The sequence below is a fragment of the Sphaeramia orbicularis genome, chromosome 6 (genome assembly GCF_902148855.1).
Source record: "Sphaeramia orbicularis chromosome 6, fSphaOr1.1, whole genome shotgun sequence".
Classification (NCBI taxonomy): Eukaryota; Metazoa; Chordata; class Actinopteri; order Kurtiformes; family Apogonidae; genus Sphaeramia; species Sphaeramia orbicularis.
Window position 1 is genome coordinate 24,241,668 of NC_043962.1, and position 24,870 is coordinate 24,266,537.

At 37.8% G+C, this 24,870-nt stretch overlaps 2 protein-coding genes and 1 non-coding gene across 3 annotated transcripts in view; 2 read left to right on the top strand and 1 right to left on the bottom strand.

Annotated features, from left to right (window-relative positions):
* Positions 1 to 399: 399 nt before the first annotated feature.
* Positions 400 to 24,107, bottom strand: ces2b (carboxylesterase 2b). Its single transcript, XM_030136881.1, has 38 exons — positions 24,075 to 24,107; positions 22,815 to 22,911; positions 21,748 to 21,940; positions 21,171 to 21,309; positions 20,782 to 20,915; positions 20,367 to 20,520; positions 20,142 to 20,246; positions 19,940 to 20,038; positions 19,653 to 19,796; positions 17,238 to 17,315; positions 17,007 to 17,145; positions 16,738 to 16,887; positions 16,582 to 16,654; positions 16,329 to 16,498; positions 14,147 to 14,339; positions 13,571 to 13,709; positions 13,175 to 13,308; positions 12,539 to 12,692; positions 12,314 to 12,418; positions 12,112 to 12,210; positions 11,825 to 11,968; positions 9,551 to 9,628; positions 9,320 to 9,467; positions 9,051 to 9,200; positions 8,895 to 8,967; positions 8,633 to 8,802; positions 6,106 to 6,298; positions 5,541 to 5,679; positions 5,145 to 5,278; positions 4,513 to 4,666; positions 4,288 to 4,392; positions 4,086 to 4,184; positions 3,799 to 3,942; positions 1,541 to 1,618; positions 1,310 to 1,448; positions 1,041 to 1,190; positions 885 to 957; positions 400 to 792 (listed from the first exon to the last, which is right to left on the bottom strand). Exons 1-38 carry the CDS (start codon positions 24,090 to 24,092, stop codon positions 612 to 614), a joined length of 4,869 nt encoding a protein of 1,622 aa, XP_029992741.1. The 5' UTR covers positions 24,093 to 24,107; the 3' UTR covers positions 400 to 611.
* trnar-acg (transfer RNA arginine (anticodon ACG)) lies at positions 23,522 to 23,594 on the top strand. The gene has a single exon. It is a non-coding gene; the product is annotated as a tRNA-Arg (tRNA).
* The window catches only part of banp (BTG3 associated nuclear protein), a 38,678-nt gene continuing 37,906 nt past the window's right edge, over positions 24,099 to 24,870 (top strand). The window contains exon 1 of the mRNA XM_030136892.1: positions 24,099 to 24,221. The gene's annotated coding sequence lies outside the window, so the exon portion shown is untranslated. The remainder of the gene's footprint in view (positions 24,222 to 24,870) is intronic.

Genomic DNA, 24,870 nt, shown 5'->3' on the forward strand with positions numbered 1-24,870 from the left:
GACTAGAAAAAGATCCCATCAGTATTAATATGATAATTATTATTGTGATTATGTTTCACCAAGATGCTCTTGAATATCACCCAATATATTTCACTCCAAAAGTTCCACAACACACCTTTATTTATTTATTTTTTCTTACTTTATTTTTTTCAGTTTGCAAATCTTACTTTACTGAAGTTAGGTCAATGGGGAGGCTTAATTGTTACAACACATACAGTTTTTATTGATTGAACTTATTGTCCCTGTTTATCCCCTAATTAAATGTACCAAACATCAAAAGTTATATATTGTTTTATGTAGCTTGAATTCCATGAATGAAAACTGACCCAAAAGTTCCTTATGGCACAATCCAAAAATAATAAAAGTTTCTCTATCTGGCTGCGAAACATTTACATTTTATACTAAAACCCCATCTAAGAGTATCTAAAGCTAATGTGTGCTATCATCATTACAACCTCACTTGTCTATATAGACAAACAAGTGGCTCCAGTTGGCCTGTGATGTGCAGTAGATCTGGTATTCATCAGATTAGTTTCCCCTGGTTTGTGTGACTGTAGTTCGTAGTTTGCTACTGAGTGATTACGGTGTTGATTTAATGAGAGTCGATTGTTCTACAATTCACTGTGCCCCGTCTTCTCTTGCTCTTGCATCTTTTTGGGCAGTGTCTGAGTCATGAAGACAAACCGCTCCTTCTTCAGGTGTTGATGGACCACCTGCTTCGTATCGATCTCCAGATATTCTTCTTCTGCTCCATACTTTGGCCACTTTACAAGGCCACCCCCATTAGGAGACCTACATACAGTGCATTCCATACATTACAAAGCTTGTTTGACCTTTTTATGTAATTGCAGATTACTTTAGCTGTAATTAGGATCTTTTCTTACCCTGTATGGGCAAAGTTCCCCCAGTATGCCATCATGATCCTATTCATCTGTTCGTCCTCTTCAAGGCAGTTACCTAAAATAATGACAGTCTGGTCACCTTAAACTATCCAGATATGTGTTTTCCTTCAAATCCTTGGGTTTTTATGTTGCACCTACCTGATATTTTGGCATAAGTAGTTGTGAAGCAAAATCCAAATACTGAAAAGATTTCATCCCCATGGTCACATCCAACAAAACTTGGTCTAATTGCCTTCAAGAAAGATGGTGGTTGTCGGTACTCATAAAAGTATACAGTGGCTCCTGCATCTGGTGGATTAAGGGTGTGACATGATATGGTTATAAAAGTGTGTAATGGTAAGTATTTAACAATTTAAGGGACTTTAGATTAATAGCAGACTTGCATATTCTTGAAAATTAAAGAGTACCTCTGTGGGCATTTGTAGTTTTAATGGCTGGAATATTGAATATAATGTCTCCAAGGATGTCAGTAAATCCTTTTCTGTTTTTCACTCTATCTTCACCATTTCCAGTGTATTCATCCAATATCAAATCTAGAAAATCTGCCTGTGTGGGTTGAGAAAATAAGCAACAGATGAGTTAGAGTAGTAGAAGGATTAAGCAGGAAAATATAATGTATCAGACGATGTAAGACTTACACCAGGGAAGAAGATGGACAGTATGTTCTTCACAGTCTCCCGATCCATTCCCTCTGTCCAGTTTTGAGGAGCAAAGTACTAGGAAATTAGCAGTTATGGTTAATATTTTAGACGTGGACATTTGTGTTTCTCATGGTGCGAGATTTAATTATAATACAACTTCAATACCAAAACAAGAAAAGCACTCGAAGAGCACAGACCTCCGCCAAGACAGATCTGTCCCACCCCCCCACCCCCGATCACCACCAAAATTTAATCATTTCCTCCTTGTGCCAGTATCAACATTTCCTGAAAATTTAATCAAAATCCGTCCATAACTTTTTGAGTTATCTTGCTGACAATCAAACACACAAACACACAAAGCAAAGTGATCACAATACCTCCTAGCGGAGGTAACAAAAAGGTTAGCACTGTAGTGTACAATATAAATTAAAACAGCAATGATTTGCAAATCTCATAAAGCCATGTTTTATGTACAGAAGAAAAAAAATTATATAAAATGTTTAAACTGAGAACATGTAAAATTTTAAGAAAAAACAAATTTTTTTTGATGGGAGCAACATATCACCAAAAACTTGAGGCAGGGCCTTCTTTACCACTGTGCAGTATCTCCTCTTCATTTAGTCTGATATAGGACTCTAGGTGCTCAACAGCCCTGGGTCTTTGCCATTTTTTTTTGTTTCATGATGCACAATTTTTTGTCAGTTAGTCAAAGGTTTAGACTGTAGGTGGGCCAGTTCAACACACAGATGAAGCCATGCTATTGGGGTTGTATGTGGTTCAGTATGTTGCTGAAATATGCAAGGCATTCCCTGAAAAACACATCATCTGGATGAGGGTATAATTTTCTCCTGTACCTTTCAACATTGATTGCGTCTTTCCAGAGTCCCATTCCATACAGTCCTGGACAAAAGTCTTGTCGCATGTACCCATCATATTCATAACAGCTAATAACTTGACTGCTAATTGACCAGTTGGAGTCATTAATAACTCATAATGATGTGAAGCATCTGCACTTTATTTATATTCAACCAAAATGAAATTTCATAGATTTCATAAATATTTATTGCTTGATAATGATAAACAAATCAATTTCTAGAAGGACAAAAGTTTTGGCACAAATTATAATTAATCAAAATGCAACCTCATCAGGAGACCTGGACTTCAAGCTCTTGATGATTAACACTTTGGTCTCTGGGCCGATCTTGGGCATGTTGTCAGAAAAGTTGTTGCACTTGAACTGTGGGTCTTTAACAAGCTGTAAATATTCAAAATATTTTTTGAAATTTCAATTTGCTCACATGTAAGAATCTCTCGTTCTTTGGAATTATTGTGAGTCATTGCTGATCTTTATTACATAATCAGGAGTCGAGATATTAGATATTTTCTGTATTGTGTACTTATGCGACAAGACTTTTGTCCAGGACTGTAGACACGAATGCAACCCCACATCATCAGAGATGCAGGCTTTTAAACTGAGTGCTAATAACATGTCAGATGATTGTGCTCCTCTAAAGTCTGGTGGAAACAATGTCCAAAAAGAATTTGAAATTTCAATTCATCTGACCCCAGAACAGTTTTCCACAGCAGTGTTTGTGGATCATGTTCACAGCAGACAATGATTTCTGAAAGTGTTCCTGAGCATATGTTAGTTTCCATTACTGAATTATGCCTGGTTTAATTGCGCCACCTTAGGGCCCAAAAATCACAGACATCCAATACTGATTTTCAGCTTTGTCCCTTGGGTGCAGAGATTTGTCCAGATTCTCAACAGCATTTAAGTCTATGCTCTGTAGGTGTTGAAATATTTCAGATCTTTACAATTTTACATTGTGGAGCATTATTCTGAAATTGTTACACAATTTGTTGATACAGTTTTTCCCATCTTTACTTCTGAGACTCTTTTACCTTGAGGCAAATTAATCTAATTAGTTGCAAACCATTCCTTCACCTGTTTCTTTTTAGTATCACTAAATTTAATTTTCCAGCTTTTTATTGCCTCTGTTCCAACTTTTTGGAGGTGTGTTGAAATTCGATATTACTTTTTTTCCCCCCTAAAATGGTACATTTTCTCAGTATTAACATTTGATATGCTTTACATGTTTGATTTTTGATAAAATATGGATTGATAAAATGAGATTTGTAAATCATTACATTCTGTTTTTACTCATATTTTACACAGTGTCTCATTTTTTGGAACTGGGGTTGTAAACAAGCTATTATTTTTATACTTTTTTATTAAATAATTATTATCTTACATCAGCAAGTAAATAGCCACCTTCATCACTGTTAATCCCAGTCATGAATGGCACAGTGATAAGTTCGTGATTACGGAACAGCTCATCCACAGGTTTTCTCAGGAAGTGTCCATCAACATTTATAGTATATCTCACATTTATATCCTTGAGGGAAAAAATGAAAAAGGAGAGACAGAAACAATTTTAAAACAAGTACCCAAAGTGCACATGTTAAAGAGTTTAGCAAAAGACAAAAAAGAAGCAATTCTGTATATTTAATGGTAGGTTGTGTTTTTTTGTTTCTTTACCTCTGCGACAGTCATAACAGTATCCATGTCAAGGCTTCTCATGCAGTTGCCAAATCTCTCTGTGCTTTCAAAGCTACAGCTGGAAATATTTGCCACCATCTGATGACAAACACAAGGGATAATTAACATTAAAGAAGCTGTGTTACAATTCTCCAATATGTGGGCACTAATATTTTTACAGAAACAAATGACGAACAAAAACCTTTGCACTTGGAAGAGGATCATCGGACACCAACGAGTCCATTGCAGCTGTGCCACTTTCAGCGATTGCATGGTGGAACAAACCTTTTGATAGCGGCGAGAGAAGCTGTTGAACCAAGCACCAAAAATTAATAACTTTAGGGACCTTGCATTAACATTAACTGAGTGGTACTGACATAACTCTTCAAGTTTACACAAGTTTATGCATTTGCAGAGTAATCCTTACCAAGAGAGACACGCTGACTCCACCAGCAGACTCCCCAAATATGGTGACTAGATCTGGGTTTCCACCAAAGTTGTGAATGTGCTGCTGGACCCACCTCAGAGCTTCTACCTGGTCCAGCAGACCAAAGTTTCCAGAAATGCTGTCATCTCCGGTGCTGGATATAATATATATACATATACGTTTGAGATTTTGCTCATGTTTAGTATTTTATGCACATATAAACAACATGTGGAATTTGACTCCATAGCTCCATATTTCATGATCTCTGTTTTGGTTATTACCTCCGCCAGGAGGTATTGTGATCACTTTGGTTTGTGTTTGCGTGCGTGTGTGTTTGTTTGTTAGCAAGATAACTCAAAAAGTTATGGACGGATTTGGATGAAAATTTCAGGAAATGTTGATACTGGCACAAGGAACAAAAGATTAAATTTTGGTGGTGATGGGGGGGGGGGGATCTGTCTTGATAGAGGTCTGCACTCTTCGAGTGCTTTTCTTGTTGTTATTGTATACAGTATGAATATAAGCACAGGAATTGTATGTGTGTTTTAGCCATCCAGTCAAAAAGGCCACTTTTAGTAAATAAAAGTCAATCTTTGTTGATGAGGAATGTACTGAATAATTGAAATGCTTACCTGAGAAAACCCAGAAGTCCTAAGCGATACTGGATTGCAACCACAACCACATCCTGATAAACAGCCAGGGCAGAACCATCATACAATGAGGCACTTCCCATAGTAAAACCTCCCCCATGGATCCACACCATGACCTGAAAGGCAAACGGATGATGATTATTTTTTCCTGGTTTTCTTTTTTCCCTCACACTTCAAATTCAACAATTCTGTAACCTGTTGACAGCGGCTATGCTAACCAAGTTTTTTCTAGTCACACTATCAAACTACATGTATAATCATCATCAGTAGCTTTAAAATTTCTGTTCATATTTTGCATATTAAACCAAACCAAAACTACTCTGCAACTGATTCTCAGAAACTGAGTTTGACTGTAAACCTGCAGGTTTGGGATCTTACTGGGAGTCTGGCATCAGGTGCTCTGTTTGCAGGTGCATGAATGTTGAGGTAAAGGCAGTCTTCTGAAACGTCTGGGATTTCTGCCTCCAAGCTGAGTTTTGAAAACAGGTCAGTACTAGCTTGTTTATTTTGAATGCACCTGAAAAAGAAGACATTTTAATGATAATATGCCCCAATATTCCCCCCATACAGGGAATTTAAAGAGAACATTTTCATATACAAAAAGGAACATACACTACAGAATCTGGTCATTTCAGATTTTATAACACCAGTTTGTGTATGGTTAATGAGGATCTAGTGCTCAACACCATCCCCTGTTAAACGTCAAATTGACAGACACAGACACTAAACAAGAGATGACTCACTTCCTACTCTCATTTCTCTACTGTAAAGTTACTTGTCACATGAGCATTAATGCTATTTGCCACTATGTAGTTTTACATTTCCACATGCTTCTATGACATTTTTGATCATTTGTATGTTGTGTTGCTATATTATTGATCATTTGTGTGTTTTTGTCTATTCTGTGGCTGCAACATACACATTTTTCCCCTCAGATCCTTACATAAGTGGTTGCCGGGTGGCTTCTCTCACTCCTTCCCATGCTTCCACAGGCTGAGGTGCAGCCAGTCTCAGAGCAGGTCCTACAGGTGGCTTTGCAAAAGGTACACCCAGGAAGGTGTGGCTTCCACTGTCTTTCCCCTTCACACTCACATACTCACCTCTAAGGCTCCCGAGTTTTGTATGGACTACAGGTGCTGCCAGGACAGAATGACTCAGTCAGAAAAGTCATGCAATTTTGCAATGCATAACTGCAAAGTAGTACTGCAAACACTGGAAAAATCCCATTAAATGTCAGTAACAAATACTAACAACTAACCTCTACAAACCTCCCAATTTTGATAACAGATGGACTAGATAAGACTAGGTAAAAGGAAAACCCTCCATAAAGGGTCACATATGTCAATCCAATGAGGTTTTTTCCATCTCCTATGCTGTTAGTAGGATGAACTCACAATACCTCACTAACACTAAGTTAACAGTAGATTGGCAGATTGGGACTTTGACCGTCAATAGCGAACACACGAAAGGACCACAAAGCACATATGTTACCTTGTTGTGATCTTGGTTATGCTGGCAAAATATTACAACATCATTTCAGCCGAAATGACCCGCATTTCCTTAAAACAAAAAGCAAATGCTTTCTTCAGCAGGAATGTTGTGTGTGGTCCTTTCGTTTGTTCGTTATTAACAGCCAAAGTCCCAGTCTGCTAATCTGCTAATCTACTGCCAACTTTCCGTCAGTGGTAAAAGGTAACCATGACTGAGGTGAAAATACAGGTATCAGTTCAAATCGCTTCAAGTTATAAACTTTCTCAATTCACTGGCGCATACAATTGTGCAAAACAAGTAGAATTTCATTCAGATTGCGCAATCACCTCAGAGAAATCTTGAAAAACTTTGTTATGCAGAGAAATAGGACATTTTCGACTTACCGTGTTGGTCTGCACTGACATGCAAAGACAGACCAAATGCAAAGGTCAGAAGTAGAGTTTTCATTGCATGGAACTCCATGATGATCGTCGATGTGAACTGGGAGAGGAAGAGGCAAACACTGACCCAACACCACCTCCCATAAAGCGTTTTTTATAACCTCATCTGTGGGAGTGATGTGTGGTTTAGGTCTGATTTTATGGAAGACCACGAAGTTTGATCTATTGAACTGCTCACATCAGACTTCAGGGAGCTTTTCAGCTTAAGCACTCTTCTCAGTAATTAAAAGTTAAACAAAAAAAGAACTTTCTTGTGGAATGTGTTTATTTTAATTTGTACATAAGGCATTGCTACAAATGTGATCAAGTATCACTCCCACATTATTGCATCACTGTTGATAACTTTATTGTGAGAATTTAAATTGGATGATAAAATAACTAGAAGCACTCGGAGAGCGCAGACCTCCGCCAAGGCTGATCAGTGCCCCCCCCCCCCCCCCCCCCCCCCACGCCAAGGAGGTTATGTTTTTGCCTGGGTTTGTTCGTCTGTCTGTCTGTCCGTTAGTGTGCAACATAACTCAAAAAGTTATGGACAGATTTTGATGAAATTTTCTGGTCTGTGCCCCGCCCCGTGGGCCCCCCACCCCCGATCACCACCAAAATTTAATCATTTTTTCCTTATCCCATTTCCAACAAACCCTGAAAATTTCATCAAAATCTGTCCATAACTTTTTGAGTTATGTTGCACACTAACGGACAGACAGACAAACAAACAAACCCTGGCAAAAACATAACCTCCTTGGCGGAGGTAACTATGATATAAAGTCTATGGATATTGAAATCCAAAGGATGAGTAAACAGGTTCAGATGCAGTCAAAAGACTTCAATGATGTAAACATTTCACACAATGTACTATGCAAGATCATCAATGACATTTTTAAGCAGAATTCATATAACTGAGCAAAAATATTTTGATTCTTTGATTAGACTAGAAAAAGAGCCCATCAGTATTAATATTATAATTATTATTGTTATTATGTCTCACCGATATTGTCATGAATATCACCCAATATATTTCACTCCAAAAGTTACACAACAAACCTTTATTTATTATTTTTTTTAACTTTTTTTTTCAGTTTGTAAATCTTACTTTACTGAAGTTAGGTCAATGGGGAGACTTAATTATTACAGCACACACAGTTTTTATTGATTGAACTTAGCTTCCCTGTTTATCCTCTAATTAAATGTACCAAACATCACAGGTTATATATTGTTCTATGTAGCTTGAATTCCATGAATGAAAACTGACCCAAAAGTTCCTTATGGCACAATCCAAACATAATAAAAAATTCTGAGGCTACAAAACATTTACATTTTACACTAAAACCCCGTCTAAGACTATCTACAGCCAATGTGTGCCATCATCATTACAACCTCACTTGTCGATATAGACAAACAAATGGCTCCAATTGGCCTGTGATGTGCAGTAGATCTGGTATTCATCAGATTAGTCTCCCCTGGTTTGTGTGACTGCAGTTTGTAGTTTGCTACTGAGTGATTACGGTGTTGATTTAATGAGTCGATTGTTCTACAATTCACTGTGCCCCGTCTTCTCTTGCTCTTGCATCTTCTTGGGCAGTGTCTGAGTCATGAAGACAAACCGCTCCTTCCTCAGGTGTTGATGGACCACCTGCTTCGTATCGATCTCCAGATATTCTTCTTCTGCTCCATACTTTGGCCACTCCACAAGGCCACCCCCACTAGGAGACCTACATACAGCGCATTCCATGCATTACAAAGCTTGTTTGACCTTTTTATGTAATTGCAGATTACTTTCGCAGTAATGAGGATCTTTTCTTACCCTGTATGAGCAAAGTTCCCCCAGTATGCCATCATGATCCTATTCATCTGTTGGTCCTCTTCAAGGCAGTTACCTAAAATAATGACAGTCTGGTCACCTTAAACTATGCAGATATGTGTTTTTCTTCAAATCCTTGGGTTTTTATGTTGCACCTACCTGATATTTTGGCATAAGTAGTTGTGAAGCAAAATCCAAATACTGAAAAGATTTCATCCCCATGGTCACATCCAACAAAACTTGGTCTACTTGCCTTCAAGAAAGATGGTGGATGCCGGTACTCATAAAAGTATACAGTGGCTCCTGCATCTGGTGGATTAAGGGTGTGACATGATATGGTTATAAAAGTGTGTAATGGTAAGTATTTAACAATTTAAGGGACTTCAGATTAATAGCAGACTTGCATATTCTTGAAAATTAAAGAGTACCTCTGTGGGCATTTGCTGTTTTAATGGCTGGAATATTGAATATAATGTCTCCAAGGATGTCAGTAAATCCTTTTCTGTTTTTCACTCTATCCTCACCATTTCCAGTGTATTCATCCAATATCAAATCTAGAAAATCTGCCTGTTTGGGCTGAGAAAATAAGCAACAGATGAGTTAGAGTAGTAGAAGGATTAAGCAGGAAAATATAATGTATCAGACGATGTAAGACTTACACCAGGGAAGAAGATGGACAGTATGTTCTTCACAGTCTCCCGATCCATTCCCTCTGTCCAGTTTTGAGGAGCAAAGAACTAGGAAATTAGCAGTTATGGTTAATATTTTAGACGTGGACATTTGTGTTTCTCACGGTGCGAGATTTAATTATACTACAACTTCAATACCAAAACAAGAAAACCACTCGAAGAGCACAGACCTCCGCCAAGACAGATCTTTCCCACCCCCCCACCCCCGATCACCACCAAAATTTAATCATTTCTTCCTTGTCCCAATATCAACATTTCCTGAAAATTTCATGAAAATCTGTCCATAACTTTTTGAGTTATCTTGCTAACAAACAAACAAACAAACAAACACGCAGACACACAAAGCAAAGTGATCACAATACCTCCTAGCGGAGGTAACAAAAAGATTGGCACTGTAGTGTACAATATAAATTAAAACAGCAATGATTTGCAAATCTCATAAAGCCATGTTTTATCTAATGAAGAACAAAATTATATAAAATGTTTAAACTGAGAACATGTAAAATTTTAAGGAAAATTTTTTTTTTTTTTTTTGATGGGAGCAACATATCACCAAAAACTTGAGGCAGGGCCTTCTTTACCACTGTATAGTATCTCCTCTTCATTTAGTCTGATATAGGACTCTAGGTGCTCAACAGCCCTGGGTCTTTGCCATTTTTTTTTTGTTTCATGATGCACAATTTTTTGTCAGTTAGTGAAAGGTCTAGACTGTAGGTGGGCCAGTTCAACACACAGATGAAGCCATGCTGTTGGGGTTGTATGTGGTTCAGTATGTTGCTGAAATATGCAAGGCATTCCCTGAAAAACACATCATCTGGATGAGGGTATAATTTTCTCCTGTACCTTTCAACACTGCTTGCATCTTTCCAGAGTCCCATTCCAAACAGTCCTGGACAAAAGTCTTGTCGCATGTACCCATCATATTCATAACAGCTAATAACTTGACTGCTAATTGACCAATTGGAGTCATTAATAACTCATAATGATGCGAAGCATCTGCACTTTATTTATATTCAACCAAAATGAAATTTCATAGATTTCATAAATATTTATTGCTTGATAATGATGAACAAATCAGTTTCTAGAAGGACAAAAGTTTTGAAACAAATTATAATTAACCAAAATGCAACCTCATCAGGAGACCTGGACTTCAAGCTCTTGATGATTAACACTTTGGTCTCTGGGCCGATCTTGGGCATGTTGTCAGAAAAGTTGTTGCACTTGAACTGTGGGTCTTTAACAAGCTGTAAATATTCAAAATATTTTTTGAAATTTCAGTTTGCTCACATGTAAGAATCTCTAATTCTTTGGAATTATTGTGAGTCATTGTTGATCTTTATTACATAATCAGGAGTCAAGATATTAGATATTTTCTGTATTGTGTACTTATGCGACAAGACTTTTGTCCAGGACTGTAGACACGAATGCAACCCCACACCATCAGAGATGCAGGCTTTTAAACTGAGTGCTAATAACATGTCAGATGACTGTGCTCCTCTAAAGTCTGGTGGAAACAATGTCCAAAAAGAATTTGAAATTTCAATTCATCTGACCCCAGAACAGTTTTCCACAGCAGTGTTTGTGGATCATGTTCACAGCAGACAAGGATTTCTGAAAGTGTTCCTGAGCATATGTTAGTTTCCATTACTGAATTATGCCTGGTTTTACTGCGCCACCTTAGGGCCCAAAAATCACAGACATCCAATACTGATTTTCAGCTTTGTCCCTTGGGTGCAGAGGTTTGTCCAGATTCTCAACAGCATTTAAGTCTGTGTTCTGTAGGTGTTGAAATATTTCAGATCTTTACAATTTTACATTGTGGAGCATTATTCTGAAATTGTTACACAATTTGTTGATACAGTTTTTCCCATCTTTACTTCTGAGACTCTTTTACCTTGCGGCAAATTAATCTAATTAGTTGCAAACCATTCCTTCACCTGTTTCTTTTTAGTATCAATTAATTTAATTTTCCAGCTTTTTATTGCCTCTGTTCCAACTTTTTGGAGGTGTGTTGAAATTCGATATTACCTTTTTTTCCCCTAAAATGGTACATTTTCTCAGTATTAACATTTGATATGCTTTACATGTTTGATTGTTGATAAAATATGGATTGATGAGATGAGATCTGCAAATCATTACATTCTGCTTTTACTCATATTTTACAGTGTCTCATTTTTTTGGAACTGGGGTTGTAAACAAGCTATTATTTTTATACTTTTTTTTATTAACTAATCATTATCTTACATCAGAAAGTAAATAGCCACCTTCATCACTGTTAATCCCAGTCATGAATGGCACGGTGATAAGTTCATGATTACGGAACAGCTCATCCACAGGTTTTCTCAGGAAGTGTCCATCAACATTTATAGTATATCTCACATTTATATCCTTGAGGGAAAAAATGAAAAAGGAGAGATAGAAACAATTTTAAAACAAGTACGCAAAGTGCACATGTTAAAGAGTTTAGCAAAAGACAAAAAAGAAGCAATTCTGCATATTTAATGGTAGGTTGTGTTTTTTTGTTTCTTTACCTCTGCGATAGTCACAACAGTATTCATGTCAAGGCTTCTCATGCAGTCGCCAAATCTCTCTTTGCTTTCAAAGCTACAGCCGGACATATTTGCCACCATCTGATGACAAACACAAGGGATAATTAACATTAAAGAAGCTGTCTTACAGTTCTCCAATATGTGGGCACTAATATTTTTACAGAAACAAATGACGAACAAAAACCTTTGCACTTGGAAGAGGATCATCAGACACCACCATGTCTATTGCAGCTGTGCCACTTTCAGCGATTGCATGGTGGAACAAACCTTTTGATAGTGGTGAAAGAAGCTGTTGAACCAAGCACCAAAAATTAATAACTTTAGGGACCTTGCAGTAACATTCACTGAGTGGTACTGACATAACTCTTCAAGTTTACACAAGTTTATGCATTTGCAGAGTAATTCTTACCAGGAGAGACACGCTGACTCCACCAGCAGACTCCCCAAATATGGTGACTAGATCTGGGTTTCCACCAAAGTTGTGAATGTGCTGCTGGACCCACTTCAGAGCTTCTACCTGGTCCAGCAGACCAAAGTTTCCAGAAATGCTGTCATCTCCGGTGCTGGATATAATATACATACATATACGTTTGAGATTTTGCTCATGTTTAGTATTCTATGCACATATAAACAACATGTGGAATTTGACTCCATAGCTCCATATTTCATTATCTCTGTTTTGGTTATTACCTCCGCCAGGAGGTATTGTGATCACTTTGGTTTGTGTTTGCGTGCGTGTGTGTTTGTTTGTTAGCAAGATAACTCAAAAAGTTATGGGCGGATTTGGATGAAAATTTCAGGAAATGTTGATACTGGCACAAGGAACAAAAGATTAAATTTTGGTGGTGATGGGGGGGGGGGGCAAATCTGTCTTGATGGAGGTCTGCGCTCTTCGAGTGCTTTTCTTGTTGTTATTGTATAGAGTATGAATATAAGCACAGGATTGTATGTGTGTGTTTTAGCCATCCAGTCACAAAGGCCACTTTTAGTAAATAAAAGTCAATCTTTGTTGATGATGAATGTACTGAATAGTTGAAATGCTTACCTGAGAAAACCCAGAAGTCCTAAGCGATACTGGATTGCAACCACAACCACATCCTGATAAACAGCCAGGGCAGAACCATCATACAATGAGGCACTTCCCATAGTAAAACTTCCCCCATGGATCCACACCATGACCTGAAAGGCAAACGGATGATGATTATTTTTTCCTGGTTTTCTTTTTTTCCTCACACTTCAAATTCAACAATTCTGTAACCTGTTGACAGCAGCTATGCTAACCAAGTTTTTTCTAGTCACACTATCAAACTACATGTATAATCATCATCAGTAGCTTTAAAATTTCCGTTCACATTTTGCATATTAAACCAAACCAAAACTACTCTGCAACTGATTCTCAGAAACTGAGTTTGACTGTAAACCTGCAGGTTTGGGATCTTACTGGGAGTCTGGCATCAGGTGCTCTGTTTGCAGGTGCATGAATGTTGAGGTAAAGGCAGTCTTCTGAAATGTCTGGGATTTCTGCCTCCAAGCTGAGTTTTGAAAACAGGTCAGTACTAGCTTGTTTATTTTGAATGCACCTGAAAAAGAAGACATTTTAATGATAATATGCCCCATTATTCCCCCCATACAGGGAATTTAAAGAGAACATTTTCATATACAAAAAGGAACATACACTACAGAATCTGGTCATTTCAGATTTTATAACACCAGTTTGCATATGGTTAATGAGGATCTAGTGCTCAACACCATCCCCTGTTAAACGTCAAATTGACAGACACACAGACACTAAACAAGAGATGACTCACTTCCTATTCTACTATCTCTCATTTCTCTACTGTAAAGTTACTTGTCACATGAGCATTAATGCTATTTGCCACTATGTAGTTTTACATTTCCACATGCTTCTATGACATTTTTGATCATTTGTATGTTGTGTTGCTATATTATTGATCATTTGTGTGTTTTTGTCTATTCTGTGGCTGCAACATACACATTTTTCCCCTCAGATCCTTACATAAGTGGTTGCCGGGTGGCTTCTCTCACTCCTTCCCATGCTTCCACAGGCTGAGGTGCAGCCAGTCTCAGAGCAGGTCCTACAGGTGGCTTTGCAAAAGGTACACCCAGGAAGGTGTGGCTTCCACTGTCTTTCCCCTTCACACTCACATACTCACCTCTAAGGCTCCCGAGTTTTGTATGGACTACAGGTGCTGCCAGGACAGAATGACTCAGTCAGAAAAGTCATGCAATTTTGCAATGCATAACTGCAAAGTAGTACTGCAAACACTGGAAAAATCCCATTAAATGTCAGTAACAAATACTAACAACTAACCTCTACAAACCTCCCAATTTTGATAACAGATGGACTAGATAAGACTAGGTAAAAGGAAAACCCTCCATAAAGGGTCACATATGTCAATCCAATGAGGTTTTTTTTCCATCTCCTATGCTGTTAGTAGGATGAACTCACAATACCTCACTAACACTAAGTTAACAGTAGATTGGCAGATTGGGACTTTGACCGTCAATAGCGAACACACGAAAGGACCACAAAGCACATATGTTACCTTGTTGTGATCTTGGTTATGCTGGCAAAATATTACAACATCATTTCAGCCGAAATGACCCGCATTTCCTTAAAACAAAAGCAAATGCTTTCTTCAGCAGGAATGTTGTGTGTGGTCCTTTCGTTTGTTCGTTATTAACAGCCAAAGTCCCAGTCTGCTAATCTGCTAATCTACTGCCAACTTTCCGTCAGTGGTAAAAGGTAACCATGACTGAGGTGAAAATACAGGTATCAGTTCAAATCGCTTCAAGTTATAAACTTTCTCAATTCACTGGCGCATACAATTGTGCAAAACAAGTAGAATTTCATTCAGATTGCGCAATCACCTCAGAGAAATCTTGAAAAACTTTGTTATGCAGAGAAATAGGACATTTTCGACTTACCGTGTTGGTCTGCACTGACATGCAAAGACAGACCAAATGCAAAGGTCAGAAGTAGAGTTTTCATTGCATGGAACTCCATGATGATCGTCGATGTGAACTGGGAGAGGAAGAGGCAAACACTGACCCAACACCACCTCCCATAAAGCGTTTTTTATAACCTCATCTGTGGGAGTGATGTGTGGTTTAGGTCTGATTTTATGGAAGACCACGAAGTTTGATCTATTGAACTGCTCACATCAGACTTCAGGGAGCTTTTCAGCTTAAGCACTCTTCTCAGTAATTAAAAGTTAAAAAAAAAAAAAAAAAAAAAAAAAAAAAAGAACAGAACTTTCTTGTGGAATGTGTTTATTTTAATTTGTACATAAGGCATTGCTACAAATGTGATCAAGTGTCACTACCACATTATTGCATCACTGTTGATAACTTTATTGTGAGAATTTAAATTGGATGATAAAATAACTATGATATAAAGTCTATGGATATTGAAAACCAAAGGATGAGTAAACAGGTTCAGATGCAGTCAAAAGACTTCAATGATGTAAACATTTCACATAATGTACTATGCAAGATCATCAATGGCATTTTTAAGCAGAATTCAGATAACTGAGCAAAAATATTTTGATTTTTTGATTAGACTAGAAAAAGAGCCCATCAGTATTAATGTTATTATAAATATTATTGTTATTATGTCTCACTGACATTGTCATGAATATCACCCAATATATTTCACTCCAAAAGTTACACAACAAACCTTTATTTATTAATTTTTTTTACTTTTTCAGTTTGTAAATCTTACTTTACTGAAGTTAGGTCAATGGGGAGACTTAATTATTACAGCACACACAGTTTTTATTGATTGAACTTAGCTTTCCTGTTTATCCTCTAATTAAATGTACCAAACATCACAGGTTATATATTGTTCTATGTAGCTTGAATTCCATGAATGAAAAAAACTGACCCAAAAGTTCCTTATGGCACAATCCAAACAATAAAAAATTCTCTGAGGCTACAAAACATTTACATTTTATACTAAAACCCTGTCTAAAACTATCTAAAGCTAATGTGTGCCATCTTCATTACAACCTCACTTGTCGATATAGACAAACAAATGGCTCCAGTTGGCCTGTGATGTGCAGTAGATCTGGTATTCATCAGATTAGTTTCCCCTGGTTTGTGTGACTGTAGTTTGTAGTTTGCTACTGAGTAATTACGGTGTTGATTTAATGAGAGTCGATTGTTCTACAATTCACTGTGCCCCGTCTTCTCTTGCTCTTGCATCTTCTTGGGCAGTGTCTGAGTCATGAAGACAAACCGCTCCTTCCTCAGGTGTTGATGGACCACCTGCTTCGTATCGATCTCCAGATATTCTTCTTCTGCTCCATACTTTGGCCACTCCACAAGGCCACCCCCATTAGGAGACCTACATACAGTGCATTACAAAGCTTGTTTGACCTTTTTATGTAATTGCAGATTACTTTAGCTGTAATGAAGATCATTTCTTACCCTGTACGAGCAAAGTTCCCCCAGTATGCCATCGTGATTCTGTTCATCTGTTCATCCTCTTCAAGGCAATTACCTAAAATAATGACAGTCTGGTCACCTTAAACTATGCAGATATGTGTTTTTCTTCAAATCCTTGGGTTTTTATGTTGCACCTACCTGATACTCTGACATAAGTAGTTGTGAAGCAAAATCCAAATACTGAAAAGATTTCATCCCCATGGTCACATCCAACAAAACTTGGTCTACTTGCCTTCAAGAAAGATGGTGGATGCCGGTACTCATAAAAGTATACAGTGGCTCCTGCATCTGGTGGATTAAGGGTGTGACATGACATGGTTATTAAAGTCTGTAAAGGTAAGTATTTAACAATTTAAGGGACTTTAGATTAATAGCAGACTCGCATATTCTTGAAAATTAAAGAGTACCTCTGTGGACATTTGCTGTTTTAATGGCTGGAATACTGAATATAATGTCTCCAAGGATGTCAGTAAATCCTTTTCTGTTTTTCACTCTATCTTCACCATTTCCAGCGTATTCATCCAATATCAAATCCAGAAAATCTGCCTGTTTGGGTTGAGAAAATAAGCAACAGCTGTGTTAGAGCAGTAGAATGATTAGGCAGGAAAATATAATGTATCAGACGATGTAAGACTTACACCAGGCAAGAAAATGGACAGTATGTTCTTCACAGTCTCCCGATCCATTCCCTCTGTCCAGTTTTGAGGAGCAAAGTACTAGGAAATTACCAGTCATGGTTTATATTTTAGATGTGGACATTTGTGTTTCTCATGGTGCGAGATTTAATTATAATACAACTCCAATACCAAAACAAAAAGGTTGGTAATGTAGTGTACAATATAAATTAAAACAGCAATGATTTGCAAATCTCATAAAGCCATGTTTTATGTATAGAACAAAATCATATAAAATGTTTAAACTGAGAAAATGTAAAATTTCAAGAAAAAATAAAAAGGAATTTGATGTGAGCAACATATCACCAAAAATTTGAGGCAGGGCCTTCTTTACCACTGTGTAGTATTCATTCATTATCTGAACCCGCTTTATCCTCACTGGGGTCACGGGGGTCGCTTGGAGCCTATCCCAGCTACTTATGAGCGAAGGCGGGGTACACCCTGGACAATTCGCCAGTTCATCGCTGACATATAGAGACAAACAATCAGTACCACATTCACACCTATGGGCAATTTAGATTAATCAATTAACCTATCAGTGCATGTCTTTGGATGGTGGGAGGAAGCCGGAGTACCCGGAGAGAACCCACGCAGACACGGGGAGAACATGCAAACTCCACACAGAAAGGTCCCTTCCCCCGTCGACTGGTGTTGGAATCCAACCCAGGACCTTCTTGCTGTGAGGCACGAGTGCCATCCACTGCACCACCATGTCACTGCTGTGTAGTATCTCCTCTTCATTTAGTCTGATATAGGACTCTAGGTGCTCAACAGCCCTGGGTCTTCGCCATTTATTTTTTGTTTCATGATGCACAATTTTTTGTCAGTTAGTCAAAGGTTTAGACTGTAGGTGGGCCAGTTCAACACACAGATGAAGCCATGCTATTGGGGTTGTATGTGGTTCAGTATGTTGCTGAAATATGCAAGGCATTCCCTGAAAAACACATCATCTGGATGAGGGTATAATTTTCTCCTGTACCTTTCAACACTGATTGCGTCTTTCCAGAGTCCCATTCCATACAGTCCTGGACAAAAGTCTTGTCGCATGTACCCATCATATTTATAACAGCTAATAACTTGACTGCTAATTGACCAATTGGAGTCGTTAATAACTCATAATGATGCAAAGCATCTGCACTTTATTTATATTCAACCAAAATGAAATTTCATAGATTTCATATTTATTGCTTGATAATGATGAACAAATCAGTTTCTAGAAGGACAAAAGTTTTGAAACAAATTATAATCAGTCAAAATGCAACCTCATCAGGAGACCTGGACTTCAAGCTCTTGATGATTAACACTTTGGTCTCTGGGCCGATCTTGGGCATGTTGTCAGAAAAGTTGTTGCACTTGAACTGTGGATCTTTAATAAGCTGTAAATATTTAAAATATTTTTTGAAATTTCAGTTTGCTCACATGTAAAAATCTCTAGTTCTTTAGAATTACTGTGAGTCATTGCTGATCCTTATTACATAATCAGCAGTCGAGATATTAGATATTTTCTGTATTGTGTACTTATGCGACAAGACTTTTGTCCAGGACTGTAGACACGAATGCAAACCCATACCATCAGAGATGCAGGCTTTTAAACTGAGTGCTAATAACATGTCAGATGATTGTGCTCCTCTAAAGTCTGGTGGAAACAATGTCCAAAAAGAATTTGAAATTTCAATTCATCTGACCCCAGAACAGTTTTCCACAGCAGTGTTTGTGGATCATGTTCACAGCAGACAATGATTTGTGAAAGTGTTCCTGAGTATATGTTAGTTTCCATTACTGAATTATGCCTGGTTTTACTGCGCCACCTTAGGGCCCAAAAATCACAGACATCCAATACTGATTTTCAGCTTTGTCCCTTGGGTGCAGAGGTTTGTCCAGATTCTCAACAGCATTTAAGTCTATGTTCTGTAGGTGTTGAAATATTTCAGATCTTTACAATTTTACATTGTGGAGCATTATTCTGAAATTGTTCCACAATTTGTTGACACAGTTTTTCACATCTTTACTTCTGAGACTCTTTTACCTTGCGGCAAATGAATCTAATTAGTTGCAAACCATTCCTTCACCTGTTTCTTTTTAGTGTCAATTAATTTAATTTTCCAGCTTTTTATTGCCTCTGTTCCAACTTTTTGGAGGTGTGTTGAAATTCGATATTACCTTTTTTTTTTCTTCCTAAAATGGTACATTTTCTCAGTATTAACATTTGATATGCTTTACATGTTTGATTGTTGATAAAATATGGATTGATGAGATGAGATCTGCAAATCATTACATTCTGCTTTTACTCATATTTTACACAGTGTCTCATTTTTTTGGAACTGGGTTGTAAACAAGCTATTATTTTTATACTTTTTTATTAAATAATTATTAACTTACATGAGATAGTAAATAGCCACCTTCATCACTGTTAATCCCAGTCATGAATGGCACAGTGATAAGTTCGTGATTACGGAACATCTCATCCACAGGTTTTCTCAGGAAGTGTCCATCAACATTTATCGTATATCTCAAATTTATATCCTTGAGCAAAAAAATGAAAAAGGAGAGACAGAAACAATTTTAAAACAAGTACCCAAAGTGCACATATTAAAGAGTTTAGCAAAAGACAAAAAAGAAGCAATTCTGTATATTTAATGGTAGGTTGTGTTTTTTTGTTTCCTTACCTCTGCGACAGTCATAACAGTATCCATGTCAAGGCTTCTCATGCAGTCGCCAAATCTCTCTGTGCTTTCAAAGCTACAGCCAGAAATATTTGCCACCATCTGATGACAAACACAAGGGATAATTAACATTAAAGAAGCTGTGTTACAATACTCCAATATGTGGGCACTAATATTTTTACAGAAACAAGTGATGAACAAAAACCTTTGCATTTGGAAGAGGATCAGCAGAAAACAAATAGTCTATTGCAGCTGTGCCACTTTCAGCGATTGCATGGTGGAACAAACCTTTTGATAGTGGTGAAAGAAGCTGTTGAACCAAGCACCAAAAATTAATAACTTTAGGGACCTTGCAGTAACATTCACTGAGTGGTACTGACATAACTCTTCAAGTTTACACAAGTTTATGCATTTGCAGAGTAATTCTTACCAGGAGAGACACGCTGACTCCACCAGCAGACTCCCCAAATATGGTGACTAGATCTGGGTTTCCACCAAAGTTGTGAATGTGCTGCTGGACCCACTTCAGAGCTTCTACCTGGTCCAGCAGACCAAAGTTTCCAGAAATGCTGTCATCTCCGGTGCTGGATATAATATACATACATATACGTTTGAGATTTTGCTCATGTTTAGTATTTTATGCACATATAAACAACATGTGGAATTTGACTCCATAGCTCCATATTTCATTATCTCTGTTTTGGTTATTGTTATTGTATACAGTATGAATATATGCATAGGAATTGTATGTGTGTGTTTTAGCCATCTGGTCAAAAAGGCCACTTTTAGTAAATAAAAGTCAGTCTTTGTTGATGATGAATGTACTGAATAATTGAAATGCTTACCTGAGAAAACCCAGAAGTCCTAAGCGATACTGGATTGCAACCACAACCACATCCTGATAAACAGCCAGGGCAGAACCATCATACACTGAGGCACTTCCCATATAAAAACCTCCCCCATGGATCCACACCATGACCTGAAAGGCAAACGGATGATGATTATTTTTTCCTGTTTTCCCCTCACACTTCAAATTCAACAATTCTCTAACCTGTTGACAGCAGCTATGCTAACCAAGTTTTTTCTAGTTACATTATCAAACTACATGTATAATCATCATCAGTATCTTTAAAATTTCTGTTCATATTTTGCATATTAAACCAAACCAAAACTACTCTGCAACTGATTCTCAGAAACTGAGTTTGACTGTAAACCTGCAGGTTTGGGATCTTACTGGGAGTCTGGCATCAGGTGCTCTGTTTGCAGGTGCATGAATGTTGAGGTAAAGGCAGTCTTCTGAAACGTCTGGGATTTCTGCCTCCAAGCCAAATTTTGAAAACAGGTCATCAATAACTTGTTTATTTTGAATGCACCTGAAAAAGAAGACATTTTAATGATAATATGCCCCATTATTCCCCCCCATACAGGGAATTTAAAGAGAACATTTTCATATACAAAAAGGAACATACACCACAGAATCTGGTCATTTCAGATTTTATAACACCAGTTTGCATATGGTTAATGAGGATCTAGTGCCCAAAACCATCCCCTGTTAAACGTCAAATTGACAGACACACAGACACTAAACAAGAGATGACTCACTTCCTACTCTACTATCTCTCATTTCTCTACTGTAAAGTTACTTGTCACATGAGCATTAATGCTATTTGCCACTATGTAGTTTTACATTTCCACATGCTTCTATGACATTTTTGATCATTTGTATGTTGTGTTGCTATATTATTGATCATTTGTGTGTTTTTGTCTATTCTGTGGCTGCAACATACACATTTTTCCCCTCAGATCCTTACATAAGTGGTTGCCGGGTGGCTTCTCTCACTCCTTCCCATGCTTCCACAGGCTGAGGTGCAGCCAGTCTCAGAGCAGGTCCTACAGGTGGCTTTGCAAAAGGTACACCCAGGAAGGTGTGGCTTCCACTGTCTTTCCCCTTCACACTCACATACTCACCTCTAAGGCTCCCGAGTTTTGTATGGACTACAGGTGCTGCCAGGACAGAATGACTCAGTCAGAAAAGTCATGCAATTTTGCAGTGCATAACTGCAAAGTAGTACTACAAACACTGGAAAAAATCCCATTAAATGTCAGTAACAAATACTAACAACTAACTTCCACAAACCTCCCAATTTTAATAACAGATGGACTAGATAAGACTAGGTAAAACAAAAACCCTCCATAAAAGGTCACATATGTCAAGCCAATGAGGTTTTTTTTCCATCTCCTATGCTGTTAGTAGGATTAACTCACAATACTTCTTGCTGAAATGATTATTAGTTTGTGGACATGCAAAATGAAATCATCAACCTTCTAGTTAATTTGGTTTCCTTTATCGCTTCTAACTCACATTTGTGTTCGATCCATTGAAATACACAAATTATTAAGTGATCAAGTTCAAAAAAAAAAAAAAAAAAGGGAAGGAAAACACAATCCTCCATTCAGACTAGACCTGTGCTGCATGTTGCAGATTTTTTTACAACAATTGTACAGTTCATGAAATTAATACACATTTTAAGTAAGTCAACACTTCTCTCCCTCCAAATGAGAGATCATTTTTGGTCTTAACAGCATAGTGAGATTTTACAGTTTGGTTGTTGGCTCAAATATGATGATTTACGACAGTACAGGTCATGGCGTCACCCTTGGACACAGTAAGCACGACCAGGTAGTATAGGTAAAAGGTAACCATGACTGAGGTGAAAATACAGGTATCAATTCAAATCGCTTCAAGTTATAAACTTTCTCAATTCATTGGCGCAAAAAATTGTGCAAAACAAGTAGAATTTCACTCAGATTGCGCAATCAGCAGAGAGAAATCTTGAAAAACTTTGTTATGCAAAGAAATAGTACATTTTCGACTTACCGTGTTGGTCTGCACTTACATACCAAGACAGACCAAATGCAAAGGTTAGAAGTAGAGTTTTCATTGCATGGAACTCCATGATGATCGTCGATGTGAACTGGGAGAGGAAGAGGAAAGCATTGACCTAACACCACCTCCCCTACAGCATTTTTTTTATAACCTTATCTGTGGGAGTGATGTGTGGCCTACTAAATGATCCATTACATTCAACAGATGACGTTATTAAGTAGAGTAAAGTTAGCACACATCACCTCCACTAATATCTGCTGCTCTTTTGACAAACACTGCTCTTGTTTGTGCATACTGTAGTAAACCCCACATCCACTGAAAACGTGCACATTATTAAACCATACCATGCTTTTCACAATATATTTAGTGCCTTTGTTAAGAGGTAGAAGATGTACTGCAAACACTCCAAAATCCCAGACAAAATGCAGTTTATTGTCACAGAAAATGGGAAAAGAAATACAAAACATAACATTCCAGCTAAATTCATTCTATAAATTTATGCTTGAGTTTATATCATGGTGAATGTGATAACAGCCTAAACCGCTTGGGTACGGTAGATTACCCATGCCAACTGTTACATAACATTACCATGGCCTATTTTAGTTTAATCACGAACCATTAACTACAATACTAACAATTCAAACACCAAAAACATACATTTACCGGTTAAAAGGGTGTCTTATTCACGGTACAGTAACGGGCCAGTGGCGCAATGGATAACGCGTCTGACTACGGATCAGAAGATTCTAGGTTCGACTCCTGGCTGGCTCGTATGCTTTTTCTCCATTGACTCTGATATTGTGGTACCAAATGAAAGTAGTTTAAGTCAACAGACCCGTTTATAGTATTATCTCCTTCGTCACTCTGCTCTGTTAAGTCCAAAATTAAACAATGATTCTACATTTAGCACCGAAACACAACTGAAGTGCGCAGTGAAACTCCGTCAAAACATGACAGTATTTTTTTTTACCTGACAGGTGGACACTCTGGGGCATGTATGTATTCCATGTTCTACAGTCAGTTACTTAAGTCACCCCTGTCACTAATAAAGAATATTAGCCATGTTTGTTTCTTAGCTAATTGTTTGAGCCCAGCTACTTGATATGCAGAAATCCCCGCCACTTTCAACCGTAAGCGTTGACCTAAATAATGAGCTACAAACCTCTCACATTTTCTTCGTGTTAAACTGAGCTCGTATGTGCAGTAGTTAAAAGTAGTACAGTACTGCAGTGCTGGTTCTACCGTCCAGACCTGCGTCAGAGGTTGCATGTTGTGAACAACCAGAGGTCCTCTCAATCAATCACCGACAAACACACGGAGCCAGGCGCTCATCTCTCGCGAGGAACGACGCCGTTATCGGAATCTCTACAAACAACACGAGAATTCATCATTCACACGGTAATATAACCCAATCTTACACGGTACATGTGTTGTGTGCCAGCAAAGGGGGATAGAACGTATATTGAAATCATGTTTTAATGTTATTTCTTTCTGTCGTTTACGTTTGTTGTATTACATTTTGGCGGCCATTAGGCCCAACTAGCATGCTAACCACCACGCTAGCTTAAACAGCGAGTTCTTTGCAGCGATCCTGCTTTAGCTGCAAGGTTGCAAATCCGATTTTGTAGCGCCAGCTAAAGTTAACGCTAGCTAATGTGTTGGGCTAGTTAGCTCAGTAAAAATCATTCGCTCGTAGTATTGAAACATTAGACACTATTCATTTTGCACATTTACAGACACACATTGCCACTAAACATATTATAACTGGACGTTTGAATTTATTTTGCCCATTTTCACATTGCTAACAGACAACCGCCCATTTAGCTGCAACATCAACTATAGAGTTCACCCAATGCTTAAGATATTCTACCCAATTTTGTCCACTCCTGTTATATTTTTAGGTTTGTAGCAGCTTTCTGGGCAACACATTAAACCTTATCCAAACCTAACACGATTAGAGTTAATGTCATTTAGCATTACTCATCAGTTGATAACGTGATACTTCAGAATTAGTTACTTAATACTAATCTGTCAACGATGGTGACAT

Excerpts from the sequence above, each read along its gene's own strand:
- ces2b (XM_030136881.1), bottom strand. Across the intron at positions 19,797-19,939 it reads CTGTTATGACTGTCGCAGAG|GATATAAATTTGAGATATAC; the intron begins GTAAGGAAACAA and ends TTTTTGCTCAAG. Across the intron at positions 4,185-4,287 it reads ATCCTCTTCCAAGTGCAAAG|ATGGTGGCAAATATTTCCAG; the intron begins GTTTTTGTTCGT and ends GTTTGTCATCAG.